Source organism: Arachis hypogaea, chromosome 11 (genome assembly GCF_003086295.3).
Source record: "Arachis hypogaea cultivar Tifrunner chromosome 11, arahy.Tifrunner.gnm2.J5K5, whole genome shotgun sequence".
NCBI classification, from domain to species: domain Eukaryota; kingdom Viridiplantae; phylum Streptophyta; class Magnoliopsida; order Fabales; family Fabaceae; genus Arachis; species Arachis hypogaea.
In genome coordinates this window covers 120186972-120203353 of record NC_092046.1, presented here as the reverse complement: position 1 = coordinate 120203353, position 16382 = coordinate 120186972, and the positions used below count along the sequence as shown (strand labels likewise).

The 16382-nt window shown below is 33.4% G+C and overlaps 1 protein-coding gene across 8 annotated transcripts; it reads right to left on the bottom strand.

Moving 5' to 3' along the window:
- Nucleotides 1-1286: 1286 nt before the first annotated feature.
- On the bottom strand, nucleotides 1287-8600 carry LOC112724025 (uncharacterized). Of its 8 annotated transcripts, XR_011867684.1 has the most exons (12): nucleotides 8160-8600; nucleotides 7678-7939; nucleotides 7463-7570; nucleotides 7155-7213; nucleotides 6787-6989; nucleotides 6040-6328; nucleotides 3778-3860; nucleotides 3012-3191; nucleotides 2823-2915; nucleotides 2625-2732; nucleotides 1638-2027; nucleotides 1287-1539 (listed from the first exon to the last, which is right to left on the bottom strand). XR_011867684.1 is itself a non-coding variant. In XM_072207160.1 (10 exons), the coding sequence occupies exons 7-9, from the start codon at nucleotides 2910-2912 to the stop codon at nucleotides 1638-1640; spliced, it is 588 nt and encodes a 195-aa protein (XP_072063261.1). In that variant the 5' UTR covers nucleotides 2913-2915; nucleotides 3012-3191; nucleotides 3778-3860; nucleotides 6787-6989; nucleotides 7155-7213; nucleotides 7463-7570; nucleotides 7678-7830; the 3' UTR covers nucleotides 1287-1539. The 8 variants fall into 8 exon arrangements, 5 of the variants coding, with proteins under 5 accessions (XP_072063261.1, XP_072063259.1, XP_072063260.1 ...); XR_011867682.1 differs by lacking the exon at nucleotides 3012-3191; XR_011867683.1 differs by lacking the exons at nucleotides 3012-3191; nucleotides 6040-6328.
- Between the last annotated feature and the right edge of the window lie 7782 nt (nucleotides 8601-16382).

The following is a 16382-nucleotide window of genomic DNA, read 5'->3' as shown; positions in this document are numbered from 1 at the left end:
TCAAAAAAACGCGTAACGGTAGCTTTTTGACATGCTTTTTGAGCTACCGGCATGCTTTTGAAAAGGTCACATCTGCAAAGGTGCCAGTTGTTCTATCGCCACGCTTTATTTTTTGCCACGCCTTTAAAGATCACCACGCTTTAAAAGCGTGGTCATATGTGCCAGATATGGCTACGCTTTAAAAGCGTGCCAATAGCAAGACATATGGATATGCTTTTAAAGCGTGCTGATAGCGAGACATATAGCTGTGCTTTTAAAGCGTGCCAATAGCGTGAGATACAGCTACGCTTTTAAAGCATGCCAATAGCAAGAGATATGGCTACACTTTTAAAACGTGGCTATTGATGACTGTTGTACAATATGGCTACATTGTTAAAGCGTGGCAAAAAGTTTGTTCAGTAACCTATTGTTCTTTTTTAATCTTCGTAATAAAACCTTATAAAATTTATAGATAATTTTAAAATTTAGACAATGACCAATAATTTTAAATTAACCAACTCAACATACATAAATTTGTCACCAAAAAAAGTGTTTAATCATATGACAGTATAAAAAATACCAAAAATCATAGTCATAACAACTTCACATGTATTCCTAATACATGAATTACAATTCCAACAACTTTGCCATGCTATCTAACAATAATTTTGATAAATCTCCTCCAATTCACCAAATTGATCATCAACCTCCACTATGTCCTCAGATAGACATACATCACTACAACAAATTCGGGTTGGCTATACGGCCGTTACCTTTGGTCTAAGGCAACGTTTTTGTGTATTAAAGGGAACCCTTTTTAAGGCAACCTTCAATAAACGTTGCCTTTTCTGCAAATAAAGCAACTCCGCAAAAGGGTTGCCTTAGAGCACCCAAACATAACGCTTGAGATGAGACGTTATGGCAACACTTTTTACGAGTTATATTTTCTAATACATAAAGCAACACTTGTCCTGAGTTTTTTAAGTTGCCTTTTCTTATACCTAAAGCAACACTTGTGCAAGTTTTTTCTAGTTGTTTTTTCATATACCTAAAGCAACCCTTGGCCAGATTTTTTTAGGTTGCCTTTTTCATATACCTAAAGCAACACTTGTCCAGGTTTTTTTAAATTTCCTTTTTTATAGACCTAATGCAACACTTATGTAAGTGTATTTGCAGTTGTCTTTTTTTAATACCTAAAGCAACACCTTATTGAGTTTCTCTTATGTTCTCTTTTTTAATATCTAAAATAATATATTTTTTACCTTTGTTATATTTATATGACATTTGAAGGATATATAACACCCACATTTGAATAAGCTAATAATATATATTGCATATATATAGAAAGGTCTACCAAGTGCCAATTAACATACTTGCCAAATTACTAAGTCAAATAAATAATAAACATAAGTAAGCAAAATACATGTTTTTCTGATGATGAACTTAAACCAAAAAGAAACTAAGTTTTTGACTTGAAACCAAAAAGACTTGGTGCTTCACCATTGCGCCAAGAATTGTTGCCTTTATGTCTTCAAAAAACTTCATCCAACAATAAGAAATCTGCAGTCAAATTTAAATGAAAAAAAAATTATAGTAAAAACATTAGCTATACAATAACATGTATACTCAAGTGTTACAACAATTTAGCAAACATATACCTAATCATGATTTGGAATATGAGTCGATGGAGGAGAATGCCGAGAAACTAAATTTGGATCTTGTGCACTATTTGCAGACGATTGCTTAGATCGCAAGAGAGAAAGCGCTTCATCAACATTCATACCAGGAGAAGTTTGTTGCAGCATAAGTTTCACAATATCTTCCAATCCTTGCAGTCGTTGCTTATGGTCATCTAATTCAGTTTTTAAAGCTGTTACCTTCTCTTCACTTTGTTTTTTTATTTCATCTATTTCTTTATTTTTCTTAAGAGAAGCTTTTGTAACAGTTCTTCCAAAACATCGAACTCTTCCTAGATTCTCTTTACCAAAAACTTTTTGAAATGGATTAGTAGGAGTTTCTCCAGCTTCTTGGAGATCATCAAGTTTATCCTATAAACACAAACAGCCATAAAACAGCCATAAAATAGCAGTCCATGATAGCCATAAAACAGGCATAAAATAGGCATAGAATAGCAACTAAATCAGTCATAAAGCAGCCATGAAACAGCCATAAAACAGTAACTATGATAGCCATAAAACAGCCATAAATTAGCAGTCCATGATAGCCATAACACAGACATAAAATAGGCATAGAACAGCAATTAAATCAGTCAGTAATAAACCATAAAATAGCTATAAAACAGCAACTATGACACCCATAAAACAGCCATAAAGTAGATACTAAAACAACAACCACGATAGCCATAAAACAACCATAAAATAGCAATTAAAATAACAATCCATGACATCCATAAAATAGCTGCCATGACAGCCATAAAATAAGCATAACATAGCCATAAAACAGCAACTAAATCAGCCATAAAACAGCAACTAAATCAACCACAAAACAGCCATGAAACAACCATAAAACAGCCACAAAGTAGATACTATAACAACAATCATGATAGCCATAAAACAGCAAAGAAAATAGCATCCATGACAGCCATAAAATAGCATCTAAAACAAGAAAATTATAGAGTAACTTACAATAACAGCCTGTGTTTCTACATCAAGTGTTTTCCCTTTTAGTCCATTCCGAGTTGCAACAAACATTTCAGCTTGATTTGGTTCCTCTTTGTTCTCTTTTTTCTCACGCTACAGACCAAGATAGCAATTACAAAGTTATAACATACTAAAATTAGGGGAAGTAACGAGTAGAGAATTTTAACTCAAACTTGACCTTACCAAATCAACACGCACTCTTGCAAAATTGATTGGTCCCATTTTATGCCTCCATTGTTGCTTCTTGCGATTTTCAGAATTTATAGCACACATGGCCTATGTTTAAAATAAACAATGATGAAAAAAATATAAAAATTGAAAAAAGTATACTTGAACATATCAAATAATAATAATTGAAATTCTCTAGCTCACTTTGATAGTTGGAATACTCCAATATGCAATTATACATAAGGCGTCCTTTCCGCTTGTGCCACATCCCTAAATCTATCGGGGTATAGTTCTTTGCTAGCCTCTTCAACCAAGTTATAGAATTTCTTTGCTTCTTCATTCATACCTTCTTTTATCCTTTCTGCTTGTGCCACATCCCTAAATCTATCGTTCAATAAGGCGTCCATGTCGTCATACGAGTTAGTCTCAATCTCACTATCAATATCACTATCGCTATCGCTATCAACATCCATGCCAACTACACTTTCCCCATGATGAATCCATCTCGTATAACCATTAACAAATCCGAAGGCAATCAAATGTATATAAATTGTTTGTCTTTTGTGCCACAAGAAATTACAACACTATGCACAAGGGCATAAAATTTCCTCTCCTTGTGGGCTTCCAATAGAGTAAGCAAAGTCTAAGAAGTCATTGACACCATTACTAAACTCAACTTTATCTCTCGGTAAACTCATCCAATCCTTTTCTAAGTCTTGCGAAAACCTAATTATTAATATATTGTTACTACTATTTAACCAAGCATGCAAATAATAATATTTATGCATATTAAGTACATAAATCCATCAAAAAGGCACACAACAATATTATTATTAAATTAAGAAAAAATTATATTGGTTATCTAAAGGTAGACTAAATATCAAAAGACATTGAACATGAAAAAAAACTGCATAAAGGTCATAATATACATATGAAAACCTACAAGTATAAGCAAGATAGAAAAACTTACAGAGTCATGGCTCAACAAATTGCAATCTTCAAGTTCTAGAATGTCCACCAATGTTCCTTAAACTCCTCCGAAGCAATCTTTCTCTATAAAAGAGTAAAGTATCAGATTTACATTATTCTTTATAAATAATTTAACTCAATCAAAGTGGCAAATAGAACAATCAATTGAAAAATAATAATCGATTCTATATGAACTTGTTAACTCAGCTAATTACAAAAATTAATAATTTTTTACTTTACATTAAAAATAAATTAATCACTTTAACTTTAAAAGTTATACACCTGAATTCTAATGCCTTTTTAGGTGTGTATATTCTAAAGATATTAAATCCCTGACCATGTTTTTGTGAAGACATAAATTTCTAAGCAAAAGTAAGTACTTATAGGGCTTTGACCACCGAAAAAAGAGTGACATAAGTCATTCTATTGACTAATAGAAGTACCCATGTGTTTCAACAAAAAAAATTATATCAGTATTTAAGTTTTTTTTTTTTTTTTTTTTTGAAAAATCAGTTTTAAAACTTGATTTTTTAACAAAAAATCCAAATTTAAAACCAGTTTTTGAAAATCCAGTTTTAAAACCAATTTTTTCAACCAAAAATCCAGTTTTAAAACTAGTTTTTAAAAATCCAATTACCAAACCAGATTTTTTAACAAAAAATCCACTTTTAAAATCACTTTTAAGACATGAGACACAGAGAAGCAGAGAAAATGCTTCAAATTAGACACTATAAATAGTTCTAAAACACACTAAAACTACACTTAATTGCTGCCTCCATTACTTCACATACAAACACAAATACAAATGCGAAATACCAATTCATGTCATGATTAAAACCAAAACAAATGATAAATTCTGCAGGGAGTATAATGGTAACTCAGGTGAAGGTATATATCACAAGATTCCAATCAGTATAATAATTAAATAAATAAAATTCCTCTATAGTTAGAATTTACTTTCAATGTGACATATTATATTACTTTTAGGTAAAACGTAAAATTAAAATTATGTTGTTAACTGTGTAGTTCCTTAACAATGTAAACAAATTAAAAGCTTTATTATAGTTAGAACATAGAAAAGAGAAGTATCCATCAACCAAAATAATAGTAGGTCATAGAAAAAGCAATTACATGAATCAGAATTAGTGGAGCAATTGGTAAAAAGCGATAGAAAAAGCAATTACATGAATAAATGCATAAAGTCATGAAGATATATGTAAATCAAATTAGTGGATTTGGAATTGGATAACATTATAAAAAGTATATTATCTATACAAAACACATACACACACAACACCAAGATATTAGATTAGACTTGTAATGCACTTATGGGTTCTGTTTGGTTTTTGCATAGGAAGGCATGTTTGTCCTATTTGCTGGTGCATGTACTCTGTTACTATCATCAAGTGGTCACAAATATTTGGAAAGATTCATGTGTATTCATATTTATTGCTATAATAATAATAGTAAACCTACACAACTATAGTACAACCATTTGCATTAAAGGACAAACAATTCAACTTAAATCATTATTCTATAAAGTTGATGTCTGTTACTCACCATTCATCAACAGTTACTGATCCATTTCTCACGTACTACGCAAAACAAAACCAATTCAAACCTAAAACCAACTAAATACATGTCTGATGTTATCAGTTACCATTATGCGCTGTCATTCATATGAGTTTTCATATCAAGAATAATTAGAACTTAACTAGCATGCATCTTAATTGCTTCCAATTAATATAGTCTCTATATAAACATCAAAAGAAACAAACCCTGCATAGCTACAAATTAAAAAAGAATAATTTCTAAGAATAATTATCATCAATAGTCCACAACAAAGAATTAAATTAGAACCCAAATTTCACTCTAATAATTAATAACTGATATTTTTTGTGACATGTAATTAAAAAGAAACAAGAATTAACAACATATAAAGATAGCAATAATCAAATGAAATTAGTAGTGATCATCAGATAACACCAATAATAATATTTTGCCTACAAAACCCTTTGAATCCATGGGAACCATGCTTCTGCAACTTTCTATCTATTAATTAAAATAACCATTCTTCTGCATCATATCTATCATCAAATACAGCTTCTCCTAATTTGCGAGTACAAAGATCTAATTCATATAAGTTTTTTTTTCCAACGGGCACCACTACAGAGACACTAGTTGGAATCAATTGAAGGATTGAATTAAATGGAAGAGAAAATCAAATAGGTAAAACAGAGAGCACAAGAAGAAAACTAATTACTTGGTGAGCTACGACGGCAAAAGCGTTGATCGGAGAGAGTGAAGTTGCGAAGAGGAGGAGGTGAGACAGGGGAAGAAGAGGAAGAACGAGAAGGGTTTCTCGAAGGTGACCGCATACTTGGGGCCGAGACAGGGGAGGAGAAGCCGTGGAGCAGCGTCCGTGGAGATGATGACCGCGAAGGAGAGCACCGCGCCGACGCCTTTGAAAGGGAACACCGCCCCGTCGCTGACAGCACCGCAAACGAGACCAGAAGTTGAACGCCGGGACCTCCTGCTGCCGTTTGTGTCCCCTTTTATGTTGATTAGGAAAGTTAGGGCTTATGGTGGGTGCTGGGCATAGTGATGAACTTACTGAAGCACTCACTAGAAATGATTTAAGGAAAACTAAAGGTCTTTCTTTTTTTTCTCAAAGTTATTTGATTGGAAAGTAAATATTGGGGGGAATAGGATGAAAAGTTTCCCTCTAAAATTTTTAGCTATGAATAATTTTAGGCAACTTTTTATAAATGTTATTTATTTAATTTTTTTATAACTTTTATAAAATGTTGTATTTTTATTTAAAAATGTTGTCTTAAATATTTTATATTCTAACATTTTTTTAGTGTTGTTTTAGATATCAAAGACAACAATTTTTGTGGGTGGCCAAAAATTTAGTTATCTTAGCCTTATTCAAAAGTAACACGTCAAAAATGTTGTCTTTGCCTACCTAAGGCAACTTTTGTTAAATGTTGTTTCGAATAAGGGTTACCTTAGGCAAAAAATGTTGTAGTGCATCATCCAACTTCTGCTTTAGAAGCTTTTATGGCTCTAGTAGTTTCCACTGTGAATATAAAGCTATCTTGTTTTGCATTGATTTCTACAAGGCCGGACTTCCCCATTACTTCAGTTTTCTTGATGACCTCATCATTATAGGTGTATGCCTCAACATCAACTACCATAACCTGTTAAATACTAGAAGCAGTGATAACAAAAAATCAACATGGGATTTAAATGCACTGCTCTTCATCATCATCAACAGAAAGTAGATAGAGCCTGTTCTCATTCAACAGGTTTTCTAGCATTTGAGTTGATGAAAGAAGGCCGATAGAAGAAATCACTTATGCACATTGAGATTACACCAAATCGATTGCCACGACATTTCATCTCATTCAATAGAGTTGCAACACAGTGTGCACCTGGCACAAAATGGTAGCATGAGTAAACGTACCAATTCCAAGAATATCAAAGACAGCATCAGTTGACAAATGTTCAATAAATTTAACCTATCGACTATAAATTTGAGGTGACTTCTCCTCGGCACATAATAAAATATCCATAACCCCACATGTGAAATAATACAATCATATTCATGTTTGCATGTGCCTCTCTTGGCATTTGAGCTTGATGTCATGTTATATATATATATATAAGTATCTCATTGTTACCTGTAGCGCCCAAAGGATACCTAGAGCAATAGCACCACCATTTACATTGACCTTGTAACGATCAAGTCCTAATTTCTTGAAGGAATAAACAAATTGAGATGCAAATGCCTGCGTAACATTATATTCCTCAGTATATGATTTATTAACATTGAATTGCTTAAATGTAAAAGAAATAGTTCTTCTAGCTTAGCATTTTCAACTGATAAAACCACTACCTCATTGATTTCAAACAAGGCAATGTCACAAGGTTCAAGACCAGCAGATTTCACTGCAACTGGAATAGCAAATGCCAGGCCAACTCCCATAACAGTAGGGTTTACTCCAACAGTAGCAAAGCCAACACCACACGCTGTCAAACAGAGTAATCAATAGAACATGGTATATTGAATAAGAACAAAGGAGAAATACCTCAACACAAAGACCCCCAGCACGAGCACAAAGTGGATGATATGCTACTCGGCAAGAATTGTTTGAACACTGCAGAATTGATATTTGAAATAGAGAAAAATACGGTTAAGTCTCGCATAGAGTCTTTCAAGAAAAAGAAAAAAAAATCATGCACATGATTGTGCATTTGACCCCTAACTGGTTGTTCTTTATTATTCAGTTAGTGCCTTAATAGAGATTCAGTGCTCTAACTAGAAAATTCTTACTTAAAGTACTCTTCTATTGAAAGCTCAAAAGCCAAACTACTTACTTGGATGCAAGCACCATAAGATACACCGCATATACTACATAACAACTTCCAACGGTTCTGTTTAGATTAAAAAATCCCAGGACCAATAGGAAAGTAATTCAACAAAAGTTGTGCACGAACTGAATAAGGACTCTAGTAAAAAACATTAAATACAGAAGATCCAAAGAGAAATAAACAAAAATGATAAATACAGAAGAAAAGTCATTTAACAAAAAATGAAACAAAAGTTTTCATATAAAATTTAGCGACGGTGGGAGCGCTGGAAAAGGGAGCACCGACGGAGGCATTGCGGCAGAAGAGAAAGGGCGAGCGCCGATAATGAGAGTGTTTGTTAGGGTTCTTCGAAGATTCAGGCCATTGTTTTGAAGGAGTGTGTGAAGAAAAGAAAGCGTAGGGCTCTTTGTTGTGTGTATGCATAATGTAGCGCTGATCTCATTATTTCGAAGATGAAAACCTAATTTTTTTCACTTTGTGGTCATATTTTTGAAGCGTGTCGAAAGAGTTAGAGGAAACAGGCACCCTTTAAAAATGTCACGATAACGAAATTATATCGCCACGCTTCAAAAGTATGTCTGTTGTTCTCTATCGCTATGCTTTTGATGCGTGACAGAAAAAGAATCGTGGTCAAATCATGAAGCAATCGCCTCCCTCATAAAAGCGTGGCCATTGACCCTTTCGGCCACGCTTTTGAAGTGTAGCAAAAAAGACGTAGTCAAATCTCTAATCATTTGTCACCCTCATAAAAATGTGGGCATTGACCCCTTTCGCCATGCTTTTAAAGCGTAGCAAGAAAAAACATGGTCAAATCTCTAATCAATTGCCACCCTTATAAAAGCGTGGCCATTGATCCTTTTTGGCCACGCTTTTAAAGCGTAGCAAGAAAAAAGCGTGGTCACAGACCTTTTTTCTTGTAGTGACTTCATCTACTTTCATGTTGATTATGTTATCTTCAATCGGTACAATTGCACATTGGATAAGAGGTGGGCTTCCTCTAATCCAAGCATCCTTCCAAATATTAGTTGATTGGCCATCTCCCAGAAAAACTACAAGATGCTTCTTAAATTCATCCCACAACTTTGCCATGTCTCTCCACATTGAAGAGTCACTAGCTTTACTAATCATCCCTTGCAAAATATCCTAATTTCTACCATAGATGTCATTGAGGACTCTTACCCATAATTCATCTTTTTTAGTTATCATGCACCAGATATTCTTCATCATGAAGGCCTTATTCTAAATAGATAAATTCTTGAGCCCCAGACCTCCCAAATTTTTTGGTTTATATATAGTTTTCCATCCCACCGCATGTAAACTTCTTTTCCCTTCTTCTTCACCCCAAATAAAATTTCTCTGAAGTTTTTCAATTTTCTTGCATATCCCTTTTGGTAACAGGGAGTGATCTATATCAAAATTGATCACCGGCCCAATCAATGATTCGACAAGAGTCACTCTACCTACCATTGATAAGCAACTAGATTTTCAACCCTTTAATTTTGCTGTCACTCCTCTATCAAGGGTGCCCTTGAAACGCTCCTTACCTTTTCTACTGTTTGTTAGCATGGCTCCCAGGTATCTTCTAATGTTCAGTTTCTTCAAGTCCACTAAGCTTGAAGATACCTTATCTAGTATTTCTATCCACATTCTTTGAAAAAAAGATGGATGTTTTTGCTGCACTAACCTTCAGACCAGAGGCGACTCTAAAATTATCTAAACACTTCAGAATGGTTTTCATTTGTTCGTAGGAAGGTGCACCAAAAAGGAGGAGATCATCAGCAAAAAGAAGGTGAGAGATGGAGGCCCTTTATTTCTAGCCATTATTACTTTCCAGTTTTCCTGTTGTACTTTTTCCTCAATAAGTTGTGAAAGCTTATCCATAGTAATAAGAAAAAGGCATAGTAATAAGAAAAAGGCATGGCGATAGAGGGTCACCTCGCCTTAGACCCTTTTTTGGAAGGAATCTATCAAATTTGTACCTATTCCAAAGAATACTATACGAAACCAGGGTTGCAAGAACCAAACCAGTCATTGAACCGGTCAGGTGACAGGTTTAATGGTTCAATAGTCCAACCGGGATCCAACTGGAGTTGAACCAATTTCATTAAATATATAATATAATTATTAAAAATTCAATATACAATTTTAAATATACAAATTCAATAATTTCTTAATTAATAAAATTCAGAAGTTTATAATTTGACATAATAATTTATTCATATTTTATTATTAAAATTTTATAAAATAAAATTTTTTTAACTAACTTCTAAATTATAACAAAATAATAAGCAAGAAAATTCATCATTTAACTAAGAGAATGCTTTGGTACAGAATAAGCTGTTGGTTTAAATTACTGATCTATGTCTAAAGTTCATTCTAAGCTAGACAATGTCCATGAAAAGGTAACCCAACACTCAAAGCTGGTTAGAGATCTTATCTCTGCTCTCTGAGTATCGACTGGCTACTATCTGGGAAGAACTTCAATAAAAGAAGAAGCGGGGCAGAAAACTAAAAATTGGTCATTGCAATAAAGTTTAGAATCACAAACTTACACTTAAAAATTTCAATCCATCAGCAACGAAAAAAATTTAGAGTTACAGCAAATTTCAACAACAACCTTTCAATCTATTCAACAATAAAACTCAGAAAACTTAGAATCACAAACTTACACTTCCACTTAAAAATTTCAATCCATCAGCAACAAAAAAGTTTCAGAGTTATAGCAAATTTCAACAAAAACCTTTCAATCTATTCAACAACAAAACTCAGAAAACTCAAATTCCAAATTCAAATCCAGAGAATCTAGAAACAGAAAACCTAACCAAAACAATCCAAACTTAATCTCCAAACTAAATTCAAAACCATATGAGCAGCAATCCAACTCAGAACACAATCCCAATTCAGAAGCCAGAATCTTAGAAATTAAAACTGAAGAAGCAGTGGCTTAATTATTACCGGAGACATGGCAAAGGAGGAACGGTGGTGACAGAGTAAGCTCGAAAGAGGATCATTTTGCGATGGCGAGGCCCCGAGCAGTGATTTCACGGCGAGGCTCTGTGCAGAGATTCACGGAGGAGAGGATGCGCTTGAAGAGAATTGAGTAACCGTTTGCATGACATAGAGGAGAAGAAGATCAAGGACAAGGACAACGACGACACCCTCTGTCACTACCAACGACAACGATCACAGATGCGGGCTTCACAACGAGCACAGAGACGGTGAGCACAAGAGTGGCGGCGACTGGGGGTGACAATAGCTGGTGGAGCTTCGCGACGAGTAGAGACGGTAAGGAAGAGAAGAGTGGCGGCAGCTGGGGGGCTAACAGTGGCTAGTGGGGCTTCATGACGGTGCTGGGGGCTGATGGTGACGGCGGTGTTTTCTCTCATAGGTTACGTAAATTAGGGATTTTGGTTGGAATGTGAGAGTGAGACAGAAAGGAGAGAGTCGTGTGTTTTGGGGGTGGGGTTCTTGCTTTCTTCTTTTTAGAGAACCGGTTTTTTGAAAAATCTGACCGGTTCAGCTAGTTTATCGGTTCAGCCAGTTTTTAAACCATTTTTTTGTAAGATGATTTTGCGTGCCAACCGGACTGGCCATAAGATCGATTCTCGGTTAGCCCGGTCAAACTAGCTAGTCCGGTCTGATTTTCAGAACCTTGTACGAAACAGAAGACATGCATTCCTTGATAACAGTGGACATGTGATTAGGGATTCCAAACTCAGTCAAATATCTTGATACAAAATCCCAACTTAACCGATCATATACCTTGTCGAAATCAATCTTAATTGCCATGAAACATTTTCTTCCCTTCATTCTTCTCATCTTATGAGCCACTTCCTTGGCATTGATAATATTATCAAGCATCATATGCCCTTTCACAAAACTGGATTAATTTGGGGCAATATAGTTCACCATGGCGAGCTTGATTCTTTCCACTAATATTTTAGCCAAAGCTTTATATATAACATTACAGAGAGCAATGGGACAGAACTGTGATATCTGCTGCGGTTGTTAAATTTTAGGGATTAAGACAATCAAAATTTGATTAATCTCCTTGATCTTGGAAGGAGTTCTCCACACATGAGTGAGGAATGAGACCATTGAATCTTCAATAAGAGACCAGTTACCCATTCCATCCCTTAACTTGAGAATTCTATTTTTCCTCCTTCTAATCAAAGTTTTGGTATGATAAAAATTAGTATTTCGATCTCCATCCACTATCCATTGTTGTCGCGACTTTTGAAGCAAAAAAATTTCTTCTTGTTCAAGAATAGCTTCTAATTTCGCCGCAAGCTCCTTTTCAAGTTTGTCAAGAAAGGGGTTGTTTCCATAATTGAATGCTTTTTATATTTCTTCTATTCTTCTTAGAACCATTCTTTTCCATAATTGTTTGTATTTGCTGAGCCCATGATGTTGTTTTAGATTAGGAAAAGGAGTTGTTAGAGAGTTTTTCTTTGTCCATTGAGTTGTTAGAGGGTTAAGTGAGGGATGGTGCACTGGACTTGGTTAGTGCTATTCTGGCTGTTGTGTTTTTTTGGACTGGGATTTTCTGGCTCAATTTCTGACCAAAAACTTAAAAATAAAAAAATGATCCATCAAATAATAATAATAAAGTTTAATTATTTTGTTAGTTTTTATGATTTAACTAAATTTTTAGTTAGATTGTTTAAATTTAAAAACTTATAATTGAATTTTTATATTAAATAAAAATTTATAATTAAATTCTTATTAGTTGTTACTTTAAAAAATACAATAATTCTAAAATATTTGTTTTTAAAATATTTTATAATTTATCCTACTTTAAATACTTATACGAATATTTAAAAAAATTAACAAAAAATAATTAGAGATGATCTAATTAAAACGTTTAATATAATATATGAATTTAAATATGACGTTTAAATTATAAAGACTTAACAAAAATTTTTGATAAAATTAATAGAGTAATTAATCCTTAATAATAATAATAATAATAAGGATACATTACTATTTATTTTCTAACATTTAAGTTAATTTCTAATTTAATTTTAAACGTTTAAAATATTTTATTTTATCTCAAATATTTTATTTTATTCTATTTTAGTCTTTTGGTCAAAATATTTTTTTATTTTTTTTGTTTTATTGTTATCTTTTTTTCTTATTATTCTATCATTTTCACTCTCAAATAACTACAACACTCATTATGATCATTATAATAATGATTTTTGTTGCTATTTATAAAAAAAATTATAATGGAAGAAAGAGTATTTTTGCAAAAAGATATTTAATTTTGATTAGAGGACTAAAATAGAATGAAATAAAATCTTTGGAATAAAAATAAGATGTTTTAAAAATTATAGACAAAATTATGACTTAATCTAAATATTAGGGACTAAAACAATATTTTACCCTAATAATAAATAATAATAAGGGAACATGTTACCTTTAGAAAAGTATAGTATCGAGTTTAAGCTTACAATTTAAAAAATTTGTTCGACAGTGCAATGTTGAAGTATGTCAAGTTAGTGTGTTTGAAGTGATTAGCATTGTACCTGACACAACTTTGCTAGTAGACTGAGTAGACATTTTCGTAAAATTTTATCTAACTCTGCTGTAGATTTTTTGGATTAAATTAGAAGATCAAGAATATTTAATATTATGCAAGGAATAAATATACTAGAAAGTTTGTATTAAGACAATATTCATTAAGGATGGCAAACGGGCCGAAATTCACTAGGGTGACTAGCGTAACTCGTCAAAAAAGATCAGTTGGACTAAAAATTTGATATCGCTATAATAAAAAAGTCCGCTAACCTGCACCGCTTAATCTACAGGTTTTAGCGGGACGGGACGGGTTTGTCCGATGGGCTTTTAACTTTAATATGGTAATTGAATTTGGAATGTTACTTTTGTCTTTGTATTTGGAATATTTGTTCGTTTTACTTTTTAAGTTATAATTTAGATTATGTTTGATTGATTAGAGATTTGGACAATGTTTAATTATATATTTTGGATAATGTTTGTTTTATTTTGGACAATATTGATTTCATTATTTTGTTTTAAAAAAATTAATTGATGATTATGTATAGTAGATATTTAGAATTGTAAAGATTTTAGAGTTTGTGAATTTAGAAATTATATTTTTTTATGCTTTTAGAAATTAGGTTTAATTACTCTGTTGGTCCTTATAGTTTCACCAAATTTTTAATTAGGTCCCTATAGTTTTTTTCCTTTCAATTGAGTCTCTATACCAATTTTTTTTAATTGGGTCCCTATTCGCAGTAGACGTTAAATAAAACGTTTACATGTGTTTAATTTACCAAAATACCCATGTCTATAACCCTACATAATCGTTATAATCCTCTTAAACCTTCTGAACCCTATTTTGTTCATGCTTCTCCTCTTCTCCCTTTCTTATTTGTTTCTAAATTTATCTCATTTTGCATGGATTCCACCCAACTCTCTTCGAGAATTTTGAGTTCAAGAAGTCTCAACAAGAGAAGATATTTGCGTTATTGTGGGGAGGTAGTTGTTATTCTGTCTTCTTGAAAAGTGTCAAGCCATGGAAGGAGGTATGTAGCTTGTGGAAGAGTGCCAAGATGCAATTTTTTTTAGTGGATTGATCATGAAGATGATATAAAAGGTGAGTGGTTGAAGCAAAAGGAGAGGAGAATTCATTGCTTTTGTAGAGACACTCTGATTCTCAAAAGTTCTAATACACCCAAAAATTCAAATAGAAGATTCATGTCTTACCCAAGTAGGAGATACAAATTTTTTGAGTGGGTTGATGAAGAAAAGAAGGTTGGCGATGTTCGCTTGTTGGCTTCACAGCATCACTTCGCTCGGGTAGAGGGTAAAATTAGGGATGGAAATGCACAAGAAAGAAGGATAGATAGATTGAGTATTGACACGGAGAGGTTAAAGGTGGATATTGGAGAAGTGAATGATTGTGTTAGAAGAATTTGTGTTGAGTTGAATTCGATCCAAGAGAAACTCTGAAGATTAAAAGAAAATATAAAGAAGCAAACCAAGATGCAAATGATGTTTTTCCTTTTCTGTGTAATCCTAATAGTTGCAGTACTTTGTGAAAAAGTTTATTGATGAAGTGGTCACTGTTGGCTTTAAACAGTGTGCAATTATAAAAAGTATATGTTATGTTGTTTAAATTGAATGGATGAAGCGCGTTTTTTGTTTCCTACTATGAATACAATGTTATGGTCTTGAATAAAAATGTATACAATAAAAAACAACTACTATAAGAGATTCATCATTAGAATAATATAATTCATCAAAATAGTCCTTAACATGTTTCACACCTTACAAAAGATAAGTGGATCCAACTTGCACTAGTCATAAAATAAATGCTCTACTTAAAATGTACCATTAAATGTGGTCAACTACAAAGCATAATAAACATAAAAAGTAATCTTTCCATATACCAAAATACTTCCACAGTAGACTAAAATACACAAAAAAACCCTACATAAATCCACAATATATAAACCTACATAACCCTAAATGCTTCGATCATTTGTAAAGTCTATGTGTTCAGCAGGTTTGGCTGTTGCCTTTGTTGCCCCATCTTCAGTCTTTCACTTCTACTCATCCCAGAAGAATTAGTCTTAGGCAAAGGTTGTATTGCTGGTGTAATTGGTGGAGTTGGTTGAGTGAGTGGTCCAATGGAGGGAGTTGGTTGAGTTGCTGGTGTATGAGGAGCAATTTAGTTGGAGGAGCAATGTTAATTTCAATTGGGTTGGATGGGGGAGGATTTGCAACAACTCCAGTAGCAGGCGCACCAGATCCAACAACAAGTGAGTCATTTGCAGCACTAGATCCAGTAATAGGTAAGCCATTCGTAGCACCAGATCCAACAGTAGCAGTAGTTGGTTCAGGAGCTAATGCAACAAAAATTAAAAGTTTCAATAATTTCATAAAGCATCAGTTTCAATCATCTAGTATGAAACAATAGCTTCAATCATCTAATATGAAACAATGAAAATTAGAAGTACCTATGACAATAGTTGCTATTTCTCTGCCCCTTCCTCTACCCAGTCCCATACACCTTCCTCTGTCTCTCCCCCTTGCAGCAGCTCCAGTAGCAGGTGCACCAGATCCAGGTTCAAGTAAGTCATTTGCAACACCAGATTCAGCAGCAGCAGTAGTTGGTTCAGGAGCTGATACAATATCAACCAAAACCAAACAACATTTCAGAAAACAACAGGTGCAATCAACTATTATGAAACAAAAAAAATT

Excerpts from the sequence above, each read along its gene's own strand:
- LOC112724025 (XM_072207160.1), bottom strand. The coding sequence starts at position 2,912 with ATGTGTGCTATAAATTCTGAAAATCGCAAGAAGCAACAATGGAGGCAT. Across the intron at positions 2,733-2,822 it reads CAAGAGTGCGTGTTGATTTG|CGTGAGAAAAAAGAGAACAA; the intron begins GTAAGGTCAAGT and ends CTTGGTCTGTAG. Across the intron at positions 2,028-2,624 it reads TAGAAACACAGGCTGTTATT|GATAAACTTGATGATCTCCA; the intron begins GTAAGTTACTCT and ends TTGTGTTTATAG.